This window comes from Mustela lutreola, chromosome 2 (genome assembly GCF_030435805.1).
Source record: "Mustela lutreola isolate mMusLut2 chromosome 2, mMusLut2.pri, whole genome shotgun sequence".
NCBI classification, from domain to species: domain Eukaryota; kingdom Metazoa; phylum Chordata; class Mammalia; order Carnivora; family Mustelidae; genus Mustela; species Mustela lutreola.
Window position 1 is genome coordinate 223,958,556 of NC_081291.1, and position 15,626 is coordinate 223,974,181.

Genomic DNA, 15,626 nt, shown 5'->3' on the forward strand with positions numbered 1-15,626 from the left:
CGGTGCTCAGACACAGCTGGCCCTCGCAGGCACCCAGGGACTCAGGCCTCTTTCCTTCTTTGACAGAAGGTTCCGGAGTCACCCTGGGGGGTCACCGCCACCCCGGTCCCGCAGAGAAAGATGGGCAAGAATTCGGGGAAGCACACAGGAGGCCACGTGGCCAGGCCTGGAAGCATGGCCACAGCACGGAGAGTGCGGCGGCGGCCCAGGTGATACACCCGTGTCTTTGCCCGCCACGTCAGACGGCCCGCCCGGGGCGGGTAGCCTGGGACCACCGCTGGGGAAGTCTTGCCCGGCTGGGCTTATGCCCTCTGGCCCAGTGTGTTCTGAGGGGGCCATCATCCCCCAGCCACCGGCTCCGTCCCGGGGTTCTTGCTTGTCCTCTAGGGCCCCACCTGACGTGGCGAGGGCCGTGTGAGAGCCGGCGACCGTCTGAACGGTTTGCTGGGGGCCTCACTAGCCACAAAATCTAATCTTGGGCAAACCCGTTTCTGTGTATTTGCTGGGAGTAGAATAGGCGTGTTTAGAATCGTGTGTGTAACGGCGGTATTGAAGGGAGTAAGTGCCTCCGACTTACGGCGTTGTTCAGGGTTTAGAGTCCTTTGGTCCCTGTACGAGTGACATCATTTTACGGAGGCTCCTGGTGAGCTGGGCGGCCTGCCCAAGGTCGCTGAGCAGCCGTCCCCGCAGTGCCCCCAGGTAGCCAGAGTGGTCGCTCCTTCCCTGGCGGTCCCACGGCCCATTGGCTTGTCCTCTCCTGAGCAGGTCCTGTTCTGCCCATAGCTCAGCTCTGCACTGTCCCTCTGAGCTCTGACATGATGCCGAAGTCCGCGGGCATCTGCTCTCTGCTGAGCACCAGCGGGAAGGGCATGTGTCTGTCGGCGGCGGCCGCAGGCGGGCTGCAGGGACAGAGCCGCTGGCTTCGGATGGGGTCTGCCGCACCCTGGCCCACTTTCAGAGTCTGCAGTAAGCCGCGCGCCCGGGTGTGTAGAAGGTTGGCCTAGAATAAAAATTCTGCTTTTCTCGTTATAGAAGCAATGTTTATGGCAGGAATTAGGAAGTACAGACGCAGAATGAACTTTATAAAAAAGCAAAGGCAGTAATTCTTGTAACTAAATCTTTGACTATAAGGATAAGTCTTACTAGTTTCCTCCAGTTGTTAGGACCGGGCTCAGAGTGCGAAGGCTCGTGGCGGTTGAGCCTTTGTGTTGTGTTGTTATGGTGGGAGCCCAGGGACGCCGACTGTGCCTTGGGCCCTCCCAGCAGCCCCTGGGAGGTCAGCACCCTCTCGCAGACCCCCTCCCGACTCCAGTGCTCAAAGCATTTCTTACAGCCCCTGGCTCGCTCCTACCCAGTCCCTGCTGAGTCCTGGGAGGGTTCTGCTCTCTGGACGCCAACATGGAGAAGGCCAGAGCCTCCTGCAGCAGGCACGGCCTTGGCCTTCGTGGGGGCCACTTCTTTCCGGTCACTGTACGGGGACCGCTTCCCTGTAGCTCAGCCAGTCTGTGCTTTTCATGCTTCCTGACCGGTTGGCAGCGGACGTCTTCCTGGGCTCACGACGAACGAAGTGGAACTGGAAAGCTTATGAGAGCCCGTCCACGTTTGTCCTTTTGTAAGTTCTGTTCTGTCGTGTACCTTTTCTTAAATCAGGTGTCCGTCCTCGTGTTACTGACTGTAGCTGGCTCCTGAGACGTGGCCGGGGAGACGCGCGTCTTACTCTCAGGCACGCTGGCACCGGGAGGTCACTGAGGCTTCAGGTCAGCTCATCGAGAAGGTGTTGCCTTCTGGCCCGGGGGCTCCGAGTGCCTGAGCATGAAGGGAGATGCACGGCCGCGTGTCCAGGGGACTCGGCAAGAGCGGGTGGAGAGGTCAGCTTTTCCTGGAGGCGCCGGCGCCGGCTGCCACACCCACCGGCTGCTGGCCGAGGGGCCGGGGCTGGGGGGCACGGGGGCTCGGCTTTTGGAGCCCCAGAGCAAGTTGCCTCGGTGTTCTGTGTTTGCGGGTGCCGCAGTGTACCCACTCGCTTCCTCCGCCGTGGCGGTGGTGCCGGGCGGTGTGGGCTCGCGGACCGTGGCCGCTTGCTGACCCAGCTGCTCTGCTCTGTGCGGCTTCCCCAGCGCTCAGCCTAGAGAACTGGTTACCTGGAAGGGGAGAGTTGCGAGTTCATGTGTCTAGAATCCTGGTTGGCTGGAAATCTTTCTGGGTGGGACTCGAACACCTCATGTTAGGGGCTTTCATCATAAGTAAGAATGGGTTTTGTTGGCCGCTGGTGTCTTAGTTGGGGTTGGTGTTCCTCTGGCTCTGGTCTTACCCCCTCTGGCCTGGGGGTCACCAAGGTGTCAGACGCGGAGTTCAGGGGTTGCTCTGAGAAGGTCAAGTTGGGATGTGACTTTGAAAATACATTTCTTGGTTCCCCGGAGATTGCCAATAATCGAGGTTTCTCCCATCTGCCGTGGGACTTGTGGAACAGACAGAATCATCCCCTGCGTTTGTCGGCTGTTGTCGCGGTATCTGGTGTTTCGGTGACCGTCTGTCTCCTGTGGTGCGGAGTCACCAGCAGCAGCCTCGGGCGCCGGCACGGGGACGAGCAGGAGGGTGAGGGCCTGGCCGTGCCGCCGCGTCCGGATGCCGCCGGCGGTGCTCAGGGGCTCGACGCACGCAGGCCGCAGGCTGTGCGGGTCACAGCAGACCCTTGCCTGAGGCCACAGAGCTGAAACTTGAAACAGGCACGGGGGCCGGTCACCCCAGCGAGTGGCATCTTGCAGGCCACGAGCAAGTGGGTGCTGGGAAGCTTGGCCTCCCGCAAGGCTTTGACGGCCCATCTAAGAGCGAGGTTGTGGCTGCCGGGAAGACATTTCTCCTCCTGAACTGTCCTCTCCCACCGACGGGGACCACGCTACAGCTGCTTCGGGTTTAAGGACTCGAGGGGCAAGGGAGTGTGTTTCATCGTAGACGCGTTTCACAGACAGCTGCTCAGAGAGCCACAGGCAGCCGTCGAGATGTGGTCAGAGGGCTGGGGACTCCCCAGGGGGACACCCGTCCTCCACAGCAAGCAGCACTTTGGCTGAGTGCCGCCCAACGGGGGGGTTGCAAGCAGGGACCGTTGGCTCTGAGGCCTGGTGGGAGGGAGGGGTCTGCCCCGAGAGGAGCGCTCGGGGGAGGGGGTGCGGCCTCGTTGCGGTTGGACAGCCAGAGCCCTAGCCGGGGCTTCCGAGGCCTTCGGCACCCCTAGCTCCAGGTGTCGCGAGCCCAGGGGTGTGCCACCGTGGAGGGAAGAGCTCATCTGGGAGTGGAAGTCAGCGTGCCGGGGGTACGCTTGGAAACCCGAGATAGTGGGTGCTTATTGGTGAGTGGAAGCCAGTAAGCAGAATCGTGTTGGAACTTGGGGACTCTGATCTTGGCCATGGCTGTGCGCATGCTTACTGTCTGCTTTATGTCCGCTGGCTTGTTGCTGGCCTGGTTTCTGCTCAGGGCACCCGGGCGGGGGAGCGCCTCTGCCCGTGCCACCATGCAGAGTCGGGCCCGGCTCAGCGGCTCGGGCTGTGTGTGCTCTAATGAGGTCTGGATTGTTAACAGTAGCTCCTCTGTCTTTGCACGAGTTGACATCTAGTTGGCACATTTCAGTAAAAATTATAAATTGGGAAAAATGGGTAAAATCCTGCGCCTTTCCTTCTGGCACAGATGACCACATGCCCTCATTAGAGCAGCAGCTCTGAAGGGAACGGAAGCTGGGATCAGCCAGCACCCCGTGCTCCTGTCCCACGGTCGGGTGGGGGGGTCCTGGGTGTGTGTGGTTCTCGGAGCACAGTGCAGCTTGTTTTGGGGAAAACAGCTGTGGCAGCAAGTAGAGACTCTGGGCCGGGGGCAGGAGCTGGAGGCAGGGGCACCTATGCAGCTGTGAGCTTGTGCAGGTTGTCTGAGCAGAGGCAAGGCCTGTGTAGCTCAGACCCAGGGCTTCGGAGACGGAGCTGGAGCTGGAGGAGCTCGGGCTCGCTGTCGGGCCTGTCCGTGCAGGCAGGTGCTGGGCAACCAGAGGCAAGGCAGTCCGGAGGCCCGGTGGGGGCGTGGGGGAGACGGGTGACAAGCAGGGGTCAGGCCGCGCATCGTAAGCCTCAGTGAGGGGAGGAAGGTGGAGGGCGCCCTGGGTAGGACAGCGGCCAAACCTCCCGGGGGGGGGCAGCCTGCACTGACGGGGTGGAGGGCGCGGCGGGGGGAGCACGGCAGGCCCCGTGACCCAAGAGCACAGGGCCCCATGCAGAAGAGTAGTTGGGAGAGCGCTGAGGAAGGCCCTAGGTCGGGCATAGGGACAGTGGGGCCAGGGAGGTCCCCTGTGCGGGGGGAGGTGGCCTCCCGGTTCCTGGGGGCTGTGGGGAAGCCTGGATGTGGTTCTAAGTGCCATGCTTGTGCGTGGGAGGACTTCCCGGTCACCTGGAGAAGAGGCGGCTCCCGTGTGGGGGCGTGGCCACGTCACAGGCAGGTCGCAAGGGGCCTGGCCCCAGATGCCTGGTGAGCGTGGCCACACAGAGGCCGGGGGTGGGTGGCTTGGAGCTCCTGCTGCACGTGTGCGGGAGCTGGTAGGGCAAGCGAGGGCCCAGGCTCACACACACGTGCACTGATGGGATCACTACCAGACCTGCAGCCCAGCCAGAAGATGCCAGAGGCCCCGGCCAGGTCGCCTGGGAGCCGAGTCTCCTGTGCCCCCCCCCCCCCCCAGCGCTGTCCCCACCAGCTCTGCGTCCGCGTGCCCCTGCGCTCAGCCTGCAGCTCCTTCCTGAGGGGGATCCGGACCCACAGCTCAGCACCGCGCCAGCTCCTGCATTCGTCTGATGGCGAAGGACGAGTTGTCTCTAGCGGTCGCTCCTGCCGGTTTGTGCACCCGCTGCTGGCGACCTGTACGTGCACATGAGCCCGCTAACTCCACGCGCGCGCCGGCTGCCGGCCGCCCTCCCGGCACTGTGCTCCGCTGGCTCCGTGGATGTGCTTCTCATCAGCGTTCCCCACGGCGTCGCGAGTGTCCGTGTGCATTGGTGCTGTCTTCAAAAACGGGGACTTCGTGTTTTAGAGCAGTGAGAGGTTCCTAGCAGAACCGGGGAGACCGCCTGTGTCTCTCTGCCCCCGGAGTGGGGTGTGTGTCACAGCGGATAAGGCTGCACTCACACACTGTTACCACCTTTGCACACGTGTGGGACAGCTCGCAGCCACCCCTGCAGTGCCACACACCTTGTTTTCACGGCCTTAAAAAGCCTCTGTGGTCTACTCGTTCATCCCCCCTCCCTCCTCCCCCCGCCCCTGCAACACGACCCGTCACCAGCCCCATGACTATGCCTTTGCCAGAGAGTCCTGTCGCTGGGATCACACGGGCCGCAGCCTTCTCAGACCGGCTCCTGTCACTCTGACACGCACTCACGGCCCCCCGCGACCCCTCATGGCGGGATGGCTCATGTCCTCTTCGTGCTGAACACCCTCCCACGGCTGGAGGGACAGTTCCCGTGTCCGTCCACCCGCTGGAGGGCTCCTGGGTGGCTTCCAGGGGTTGGTAGTTACGCACGGAGCTGCCGCCGCCCTCGTGTGCGGGTTTCTTTGGGGGCGTGTGTTCCCGTCCGCCGTGGGGGACCTCAGGGAGTGCGATCGCCGGGTCGGGTGGGAAGAGCAGGTTTCGTCTTGGGAGAAACCACCAAACCTCCTTCCGAGGTGGCGGCACCACCTGCTTTCCCCGCAGCCGTGACCGGGCGCTCCCGTCCTCGCCAGACCGTGGCCGCTCTCGGAGGGGTGCAGCGGTGTCGCCGCTGTTTGAGTTTCATCTCCCCGGTGACCTGGGACGTGGGGCAGCTTTACTGATTGGCCGTCTGTGTGTCTTCTCTGTTCAGGTCCTTTGTCCGTTTCTAAAAGGTCGTTTGTTTCATTGTTGAGTTTCCAGAGCTCTTTATATATCACAGATCACTGTCCTGTATTGGAGGTGTCGTTGGCAAATGCTTGCTCCCAGGCTGTGGCTCGTCTTCTCACTCTCCTGACACGGTCTTTCACAGAACACAGGTTGACGCGTTAACAAAGTCCGGCTCATCCGCCCTCTCTTTCTCGGATTGTGCCTTTGCTGCTGAGTGTGAAAAGTCACCCCCTCTGCAGGGTCCCCCAGGATTTCTCCTGTGTTGTCTTCTCCAAGTTTGATCGTTTCGCATTCTGCATGGAGTCTGTGATCCACGGTGAGTGCATCGTCAAGAGCGTGAGGTCTGTGTCTAGAGTCACTTTTTGCGTGTGGACGTGCCGTTGTTCCCACCCACTTGTTGAAGACGCGGGTGGCCTTGTGCCTGGGGCAGCGTGTGTGTGGCTGTGTTTCGGGGCGCTCTGTGCTGTCCCATTGCTCTATTTGTCCGTTCCTTCTCCAGGGATATTATTTTGTTCATATAATGGTGAAAGCAAAATATAAATCGTGAGGTTTGTTCTCTAAAGGTGCTGGATTAAATTGTTGAATTTCAGATTATTTTCTTTCAAATGATATAAGAATTATATATTTCAGTTACTTTTGTTAAATAGCCAAATCATCACTTGGCATTTTTGCTATGGCTAAAAAATTAATCTAGACTTTAGCAAGTTGCTTGATTTGTAGTAAAGTATCAACACAAATCATCTCCATCCTAACACTTCTGTGTTTAAAAATTTGCTGTGTATGACTGTTAAAGATAAAACCCGTAGCAGCTGCAAATAATAAGTAAAACTTTTCTTACAGCCATTCTGTTTTGAGAATAAAATGGATAAAATCTAGTAATAATTGCTAGTAATCTTAACCAAGTTTACTGCTTGTTTTAAACACTTTTTATTTTTTTTTTTTTGAAGATTTTATTTATTTACTTGACAGACAGAGATCACAAGTAGGCAGAGAGGCAGGCAGAGGGAGAGGGGGAAGCAGGCTCCCTGTTGAGCAGAGAGCCCGATGTAGGACTCGATCCCCGGACCCTGGGATCGTGGCCTGAGCCGAAGGCAGAGGCTTAACCCACTGAGACCCCCAGGTCCCCCTTAAATACTTTTTAATCTATACGTTTTTAGTGAATTCCTAATGATAGCATTTCCAGCAGCACAATAGAATATATTCAAGTTCTGACACATTTTCAATACAAGTAAGTCATGTTCTTTATATTTCATTCCAGAATACCTTTTTTCACTAAGGAAGAGGGAGGGCGTGAAAGGGTAGGAGTGAGCGCAGCCTCGCTGTCTTGCGAGGAGAGGGCACTGCCGCAGTCACGCTGTCTTACAGCATAAGCATCTACAAAGGTGTGAATAATAGCACGTCCACTTAGGAACGAGCACATGGCCGGTTGACTTGTGTTATTTGAAATCAGTTGTGTGCGGTCACCCAGCGTCCAATCTGGTGTGTTAGGAAGTGCCCGTCCCTGACGCGGGCCACCACCGTGGCCACACTACGGACTTCTGAGTGTGCTCACTGCCCCCCAGCTGCTCAGCCGTCACCCTGGCGGTCAGTCTGAACCACACGTGCCGTCCTGGGCGCTGGCGTCCCATCAGGTCCAGTCCAGGAGGGCGAGCCAGGCCTCATCGCCGCACGACTGTTCAGACCGTTCCTTTTTCCACATAAACTCTGGATCCAGCTCGCCTCGTGCTGCCAGACAAAGGGAGGCTGCAGTTGTACCTGGAACCCACTTAAATCCGGTCTTTTGATGCCAACTTGAAGGGTCTTTTCACACTTCAGTGCCCCCCCAGTTTAGCTTACTTCCTGTTGCATTAGGGAGATTATTCGAATATTGCTGTCGAAGAAAGCTATTCTTTAACTGGCCATTTTTGGAATTTTGTTCCATATGCGGTTTTTTCACGGGGTTTTAATTCTTTCTTGTTTATCGTGCAGGCCATAAAAAGTGCTTTTGCGAATGAAAGAAAAATGGTTCTGTGAAATGCCCTGCAGTGCTTGCATTTATTATTTTGGTTTGTTTTATAACCTTCGGTACCAGAGTTGGCATCTGTAGATGCTGGAAATGTTGGCTTCTACTCTGCAAGAAATTTCTGGCGTCTGTTCTTAATATGCACGTACCCACTTGCCACTGTGCATAGCCTGATGATTTTCTACCGTGAGACATTTTCTGTGTCCGTTTTTAGAATTTTAGTATGTGGGAGCAGGTAAGCGAGGTGAGCTCCCCAAGTCAGGTGAGCTCCACGAGGGCCAAGCCTGTCCCGTGGTGCAGACTACCCCTCCCCATCACTGCACGTGCCGTCTTCCTGGCGCTGGACCTGCAGGGAAGCCGGCCCTCTCTGTGGACCAGTTATTGGTTAATGATCGCGTGTGCCTGTGTCTACGTCTAACTGAACTTCTCATTTTGGGATCACGACAGTTCACAGGCAGCTGTTAGAAATAACACGAGAGCCCTGCTTGCTTTCCACAGAGCAGTTACGACAAGGATATTGACCTCCATACAGTCAAGATCCAGAACATTCTAGCGCTGCAGGGGTCCCTCCTGCTGCCCTTTTATAGCCACAGCCACCTCTTCCCGAGCCCTGGTGGCCCCGACCTGTTCTCCATCTGCAGTTTTCTCATTTCCACAGTAGTGCACATCGTGGGCTGCACACAGGTCCATACAACGGACCATGAGATCGGGGTTTTCCACGCGTTCTCATTCTCTGGGAATCTATCTACCCAGGTGCTTGTGTATCTCAACAGTCTGTTCCTTTTTATTGCCACACCGTGTTCCGTGGTGTGGATGGACCATATTGTAGTTCATCGTTCAGCTGTTGAGGGGCCCCTGGGTTTTCCCAGTTTGGGGTTACTGTGAATCGAGTGGCTCTGAGCACGCATGTACGTATATAAAAATTTCTCAGGTCCTCTCTACCCCCAACGTGGGGCTTGAACTCACAACCCCGAGATCAAGAGTCACACGCTCCACCGAACCCACCAGCGTCCCCCTGTATCCATTTTCTATGTGACCATGTCTTCATTTCTCTGAATGAATGCACATGTTTCGTTTTTAAGACACCGCGAGACTGTTCTCCGGGGCGGCTGCACCTGTTAGGTTCCCGCCAGCCGAGTGTGGGACCCGCTTCTGCGCATCCTTGCCAGAGTGTGGGGTGGCCGCGGTTTTCCCTCGTAGCCGTCCTCACGGGTGTGTGCTGGAGCCGCATGTGGCCCGAGGCGCGTCTCCCTGAGGGGTGACGGCGTCCGGCACCGTCTCGGGGGCTCATTTGCTGTCTGTGCACCCCTGTTGGTGATACTGCTCTTCATGTCTGCTGCCCAGTTTCTGATAGGCTTGTTTCATTGTCTGGCTTTGAGAATTTCTCACATAGGGTGTGGGTTGGCTATGTGGCTTCCAAAGATTTTCTCCATGTCGGTAGCTTGTCTTTTCATCTTTTCGGTAAGGTCGTAAGCAGAAGTGTTTCATTTCGATGAGGTCCACTTTATCAGTCTTTCCTGTCAAAGATCATGCTTTTGATCTGCAAAAGAGTCTGCAAAGTCTTTGCTTCGTCCTAGATCCAGAGGGTTTTCTCCTATGAATTTCCTAAAGGTGTTATAGTTTGTGTTTTACGTGGAAGCCCCTGGCCCGCTGCAGGTGGCCTGCCGTGGGGGGAGAGGTCGCACCACTCCGGCATACTTTGCTGACAGGGCTGTCTGTCCTTTCTGCGCTGACCTGCCCGGGTGTGCTGGCGAGAGCTTCTCCGAGGTCCTTCCTCCTGTTCACTGCGACCTGCTTGTCTGTCCCATACCAATTCCACACCGTCCCGGGGACTCAGGCTGTCTAGTAAGCACGTTATGGTGGCTGCTCGGAAGCTTTCCTCCAGTGAGTCTGACATCTCTGGACAGCATCTCCTGGTTTTATGTTTTCATTCAGTGTGGGGTCTTCGTGGCTGTCTGTATGAGGAATGATTTTTATTGAAACATGAACATACTACGTTACAGGACCTGACTCTTACCTAAACGTGTGTGCTAGCTGACTGTCCCTCACGCTGCACTCCCTCTGGTGGGGGTCTGGTTCCCACCGGGCCTCCGCCGACAGCTTGCAAGTTTGCTCCTCTTCTGTGGTCTCCTGACAGCCCCAGTGGGGATGAGATGGGCCCCTCAGCACCTCGGCCCGAGTGTCCCCCCGACCCTGCACCGTGGCCGGGACGAGCGGGGTCTTTCCACTCCGCCCGTTCCCCGTGTAGCCGGCAGCTCCCTGTCTTGGACCTTTGGCCGAAAGAAAAGTTCTCGTTCTGTTTGTGTCTGTGCCCATCCCCAGTGTCGTCGGGGCGTCCTGGGCTCCCAGGCTGGTGATGCAGAGGCAGGGGCGGGCCCTCCCCTCTCTACCGAGCTCTCCTTGGTCCCCGGCTAGTCTGCCTTCCTCCCTCCCCCTCGGAGCCCCTCGGATGTTTGCTGTTTGTAGTAGTTTGGGTTTCTCTGAAGTGCTTTGTGACAGTCGGTCTCACACCAGCTCTGTGCTTTCCTCTCTGCCACCCGCGTCTCGTCTTCAGGGTGCGCCCCAGCTGGCCTGACCCCCCGGCTCCAGTCGGCACCCGTGCCCCCGTCGTCCCGCGAGGGACTCCCCAGAGCACCTGTGTCCCACCGAGGGCGTGTGGGACTTCTGCACTCGCGACTGTGTCTTCCCTCCCACTTTGGAACTCAGGGGAGTTACTTTTTTATTAAAACTTGCCATAATGGGAATATTAAAACACATGCAAATACAGAAGCGCATAAGAACACCCACGTGCCCATCGGCCGGCATGAGCGTACCGGCCTTCCGCCCCGTGTCACCCACACAGCGTCTGCGTTTCTCTGTGCCGTGCCGTGTTAGTTTATAAGAACAAGTCTCAGATGTTCTCATTTCATCTTGAAATACTGAAGTATAGGTCACTAAAATTTAAGTACTATTTTCACACTGAAGATGACTAATAATTTCTTAATATAATCAGCTATTCAAATAATATTGTTTTTAAGTATTCACTTACTTATTAGAGAGAGAGCGGGCTCGAGCGCGGTGGGGAGGGGCAGAAGGAGGAAGAGAGATTCTGTAGCAGACTCCCGCTGAGCACGGAGCCTGACGCGGGACTTGACCTCACGACCCTGAACTCACGACGTGCCGAAACCAAGAGTCAGATGCTTGACTGACCGCACCACCCAGGTGTCTCAGTGGCAGAATCCGTCTGATTTATTTAGGTTTTGTGCTATCCACAGTGTGATTTGCAAGTAGTACATTTTCAGAAACCATGTCTTGAAGTAATTAACTAATATAAAATAAAAATGCTTAAAAAATAAAATAAGATAATATAATATAAAATAAAAATGCTTTTAAAACTATGTGGAAGACTTTCTTAAAGGATCTTTTTTTAAAAGAATATTTTATTTATTTGAGAGGAGGGAGGGTCAGAGGGAGAAGCAGACCCCCCGCTGAGCAGGGAGCCCGATGTGGGACTTGATCTTGGGACTCCAGGATCATGAGCTGAGCTGAAGGCAGATGCTTAACCAACTGAGCCACCCAGGTGCCCCAAGGATTCTTTAAAATTCTAAAATTCTTAAAAAAAAAAAAAAAGATATATTTATGTATTTGAGAGAGAGAACAGGGGCAGGGCAGGGGTGGGGGGACGAATCCCAAGCAGACCCCCCCCATGGAGCATGGACCCCCCAGCATGGGGCTCGATCTCACGACCCTGAGATCCTAACTTGAGCCGAAACCAGGAGTCAGATGCTTAACCAACCCAGCCCCCCAGGTGCCCCTTGAATGAAGGATTCTGTATCGAAACTTATTTAACGTTTAGCCACAAATTTGGTGCATATACATTGAGGTTCAACAGCGTTAACAGCTGATTGCTGTGAAGACTACGTGCGTTTTAGAGAGACGGGAGATTTCTAACATGCAACGATTGGGCGCATTTCAGTCACCATTTTCCTAAAGGAACTGAATTGCCTCTCAGTGACTTACGGGATAAATTTTGCTCGTATACGAAGCAAATGTGGCTACGGCATGTGCCATGCTGTCTTCCTGGCTCGCAGTGTGATGGGTCCAGATGATGTACGGATGACGCCGCAGTACAGTGTCTGGGAAGAGGAGACTGTTACATTGTTAAGAGTTAGATCCTTGGAGTAATTGTTCTTGGAGGACTTCCTGTGGTTTCCCCGCCCACAGGATTAGAAGTTACAGGTTGCTCAGGGGTTAGATCCGGTTTGAATAGGCCTGTGCTCTTCAGCCGCATCCCCCTGAGACCCCTTCGGGGTGAAGAAGAGCAGCCCGGTGCGAGCCGCCCGGTGCAACCCTGGCGCTCCTGCTTGCGTCTGTCGTTTACGCCCTGGGCCAGAGTCCCGCGAGCAGCGAGCAAACGGCGGGGGGACCGGCGTGTACCTGGCACGTCTTTGTTCGCGCTGTGGGAGAGCTCCCTCTGACACATCCTTGTCCTCGCTGTCCCCTGGGACCCAGCCCCTGCCGCGGGGCCACTCTCCTCGGAGTGGCCCTGGAGTCATGGGACAGTCCCTTCCTGCTGGCGCCTCCTGAAGGCGCAGCCCCGGGCGGCGGCCCCTCGGTGTCCCTGACCACGCAGATGTCCCGTCCTGGGCCGCAGACCTAACCATCCTTGTCCGGGACTTTCTTCTTTAGCTTGTCGTAAAGGAGCACGGAGCAGGCGGACGCCATCTGCTCACGTGACGGGCACACTGACCAGTCTTTCCTTGCTGTCTTTCAGACAGAAACCACCTCCGCCGGTCAAGAAGCCCTCAGAAGGCCCTTGCCATGGACACAGAAGATGAAGAAAACACGAGTAAGACCGGCCTGCCGTGTGGCACCGAGTAGCTCGCTCTCCGCTCGAGCCCTAGTGTTCTTGTCAGTCTTTCTAATGGGACTAATTTGGGAAAAGTGATTCTTTCCTACAGTATTTCCTACACCAGTGACGGTGGCTGTTTGCAGTCTCTGATGTGTTCTCTACAGGAGGTGTTGGTACCTGGTGTGGGCATTTCCCTACGGCCGTGTGTGGGACCGTCTGTCACTCTGGGCCGCCGTGTGTGTCCCTGGAGGCAAATACAGGCCTCCGGATGCGCTGGCCACGGAGCTGCCCGGTTTCATCAGACATCACAGCCTGGTCTCCCACAGGCGGCCGGATTTTCATCTGTTCCAATCCAAAATACCCTTTGAGATTAATTTAAATACTTGCTCATCTAGGATAACACTACCCAGATTTTTCCCTGTAAATGCGATGGATTCTTCTCATGCTTTGAGGGAAGGGAGCTGATCTCGCTTCCAGACTTCCGGGAGTCTTTGGGCACTGTGGACCAGAGCTCACCGTTCGGCCTGTTCCGCGCCCCACACTGTCCTCCCTGGAGTGCCGGCTGGTGAGCCTCAGGGGCGCACAGCTTCCCTCCGCAGCGGTGTTCTCTGTGAGACGTTCCCCGAACACCTGTCCTCTGTTTTATCTTTATTCCCAGATAGGCTGCATTTGCGTAAGGTTTAAAGGCTCCCACAGAAGTTGGGAGCTTTTAGTGTGGAAATTACAGCAGAGCACATTTGGCGATATATGTACACAGTATTTTTTTCGGATATATGTACATGTGTACATTCTCATTTGTCTGTGTTCGGTGGGTCCCAAGGAAGACCTGCAGGTCGAAATGACGAGTGACCTTTTACTGAGCGTGGTCACCCGTGACTAGAGCGGAGGTCAGTCCAGCTCCCTGTAACTTCACCCAGAACCGGCCCGCTGAGGCCTTACCCTTGGGCCTGCTGCCCCACAGGCTGCTCCACGGGCTCTGCAGTGGGGAATGTGCCACGGGCCGGGCCTCTGTCACACGAGCCGCATGGAAAGTGCTCTCTTGGGTGGTCGGGGGGCGTGAGAGAGCCGGAGCACTTGCTTTTCAGCAGCGAGACCCGAGCTCCACCTCCCGCTTCCTGCAGGCTGCTGTCCCCATCAGTCCCTCCTCGGGAGGTCAGTTCCGCTCCCCGTGGCCACATTGGCCCGTGCGCTGCCCCACATGGGGACATGCGAGCACCTGTCCCCCAAGCCTCCTTTTCTCGGGCCCGTGGGCTATCCTCCACAGCGGCAGCCGTGGGTTTGGGTGGAAACATCGCGTGTGTGTAGACCCTGTGGTAACTCTCCAAGGTACACGAGTCTTCTGAGTGATTCTGCAGGAGACACGGATGCTGGTTCCCGAGCTGGAGGTGACGGGCAGCCCTAGATCTGCTGTGGTTTCAGAGGCAGCGAAAGAGCTCATCGCGGTTGTGTTCACATCTGTGGAATAAAGCAGCAGCTCCGTGTGTTTAAGAGCCGGGGCACTGGGGCCTCTTCTCCCTCTAATGTACTTTTCCTTCACGTAGTAGCAATTCCGGTCCGGTGAAAGCGGGGCCGTGTCAGCCCCGAAGCAGACGGCAGCCCGGAATCTGTGTGGCCTGTGTCCCCGGAAGCACCTTCTTCTGACGATCTCAAGTCTGTCTGTCGCCCCAGTACGGGTTGTGTTCATGCGTGCACGGCCAGCCTTTGTGTCCAAGGCTGTGTGTGTGATTGTGTGCTCGCGTGCTCGCGCGGCCGTGGCCCGGCCCTCGCGCTGGGGGCTTCTCTGGCTCCAGCCCAGCGGTACGCGGTCCGGCGTGCGCTTCTCTTACTCACTTGTGGGTCTGAATTTTGTCTCTCTCTGCCCTTTGTAACCTTTGTTTCCTTTGAGCACCGAAAGGAGTGACCTACCGAGCTTTTGCTGGAGGATGTTATAAATGGGAATTTAGTGTCCTCCGTCAGCTTTGCGAACTGGGAGAAGTGGTGTGTGTGGGGGCCCCGGGGCACTCGCCGGTGTCAGAGAGCCGTCTCCGCTCCCGCCTCTCGCCCTCGGCCGTGTCCAGGGCATCGTACTTGCATCTCAGCTCTGGAAGCTCGAGAACTTGAACTTTGGGGCCTGGTGGCCAGCAGCCCAGACTGTCTGTCCCGCTTAGCCTCCCGGCAGGCAGCCTATGAAAATGAATCTGGAAGACATGGGGTTTTTCTCCGTTTTTTTCTTTTTTAAGTCTTGATAAACTTACAGAGAAGAGTGAATACTTTCCTATTCCCCTTTTTGAAATTAAAATTATATTTATTTTGCCTTGAACTTTAAGGGTTTTAAAATTATCCTTATTAATTGTAAACAGAAACTATCCTTAAAAGGTAGAATAATCAAATTATTCTGTAAGTCCATCAAATATTTGTTTAAAAAAAAAAGACAAAATCACTGGCTTTACTTAGAATGTTAGGAAGTTGTAGGCCATTTGCAGTTTCAGTCTTACGTCTTTTTCTACATATTTTTTCCCTGTAGGGGAATGTAGTAAGGGTTCGCAGGGGAACAGTCCCCACACAGCGTGGAAAGAGTGGAAGCACGTACTGGAAATGCAGCCGCCCCCTCAGGGTCCCCCCAGTAGCCAGAGCGCTTCCCAGGACTCGAGAGGTGTCCCTTGAGATCGATTCAGGACTAAATCAAGGCACTGCACCTGATGTGAATATTCAGAGCCTGAACGCTGATGAGCTCAGAATGCCCGCTTGAAGTCCTGTCCCCGTGGGAAGCGCTGCTGTCCAGAGCCTGAGGGCCCGAGAGCAGGGACATGGGGAGGAGGGGTGTGTGTGCGCTGACGGGAGGTTTTCGGATTCGGCTGCCATCCTGCAGTTTGATAAGCTTGAACAGCGCATCTCTAGACACTCAGAATATTCTTGTAGGAGAAAGTTGT

General features: G+C 55.8%; 1 protein-coding gene across 2 annotated transcripts in view; it reads left to right on the forward strand.

The window, feature by feature from the left end:
- The first annotated feature begins 12,639 nt into the window (after positions 1-12,639).
- The window catches only part of ADARB1 (adenosine deaminase RNA specific B1), a 44,604-nt gene continuing 41,617 nt past the window's right edge, over positions 12,640-15,626 (forward strand). For both annotated transcript variants that reach the window (XM_059164932.1, XM_059164933.1), the window contains exon 1: positions 12,640-12,714. In XM_059164932.1, the coding sequence (XP_059020915.1) occupies positions 12,687-12,714 (28 nt within the window). In that variant the 5' untranslated portion in view covers positions 12,640-12,686. The remainder of the gene's footprint in view (positions 12,715-15,626) is intronic.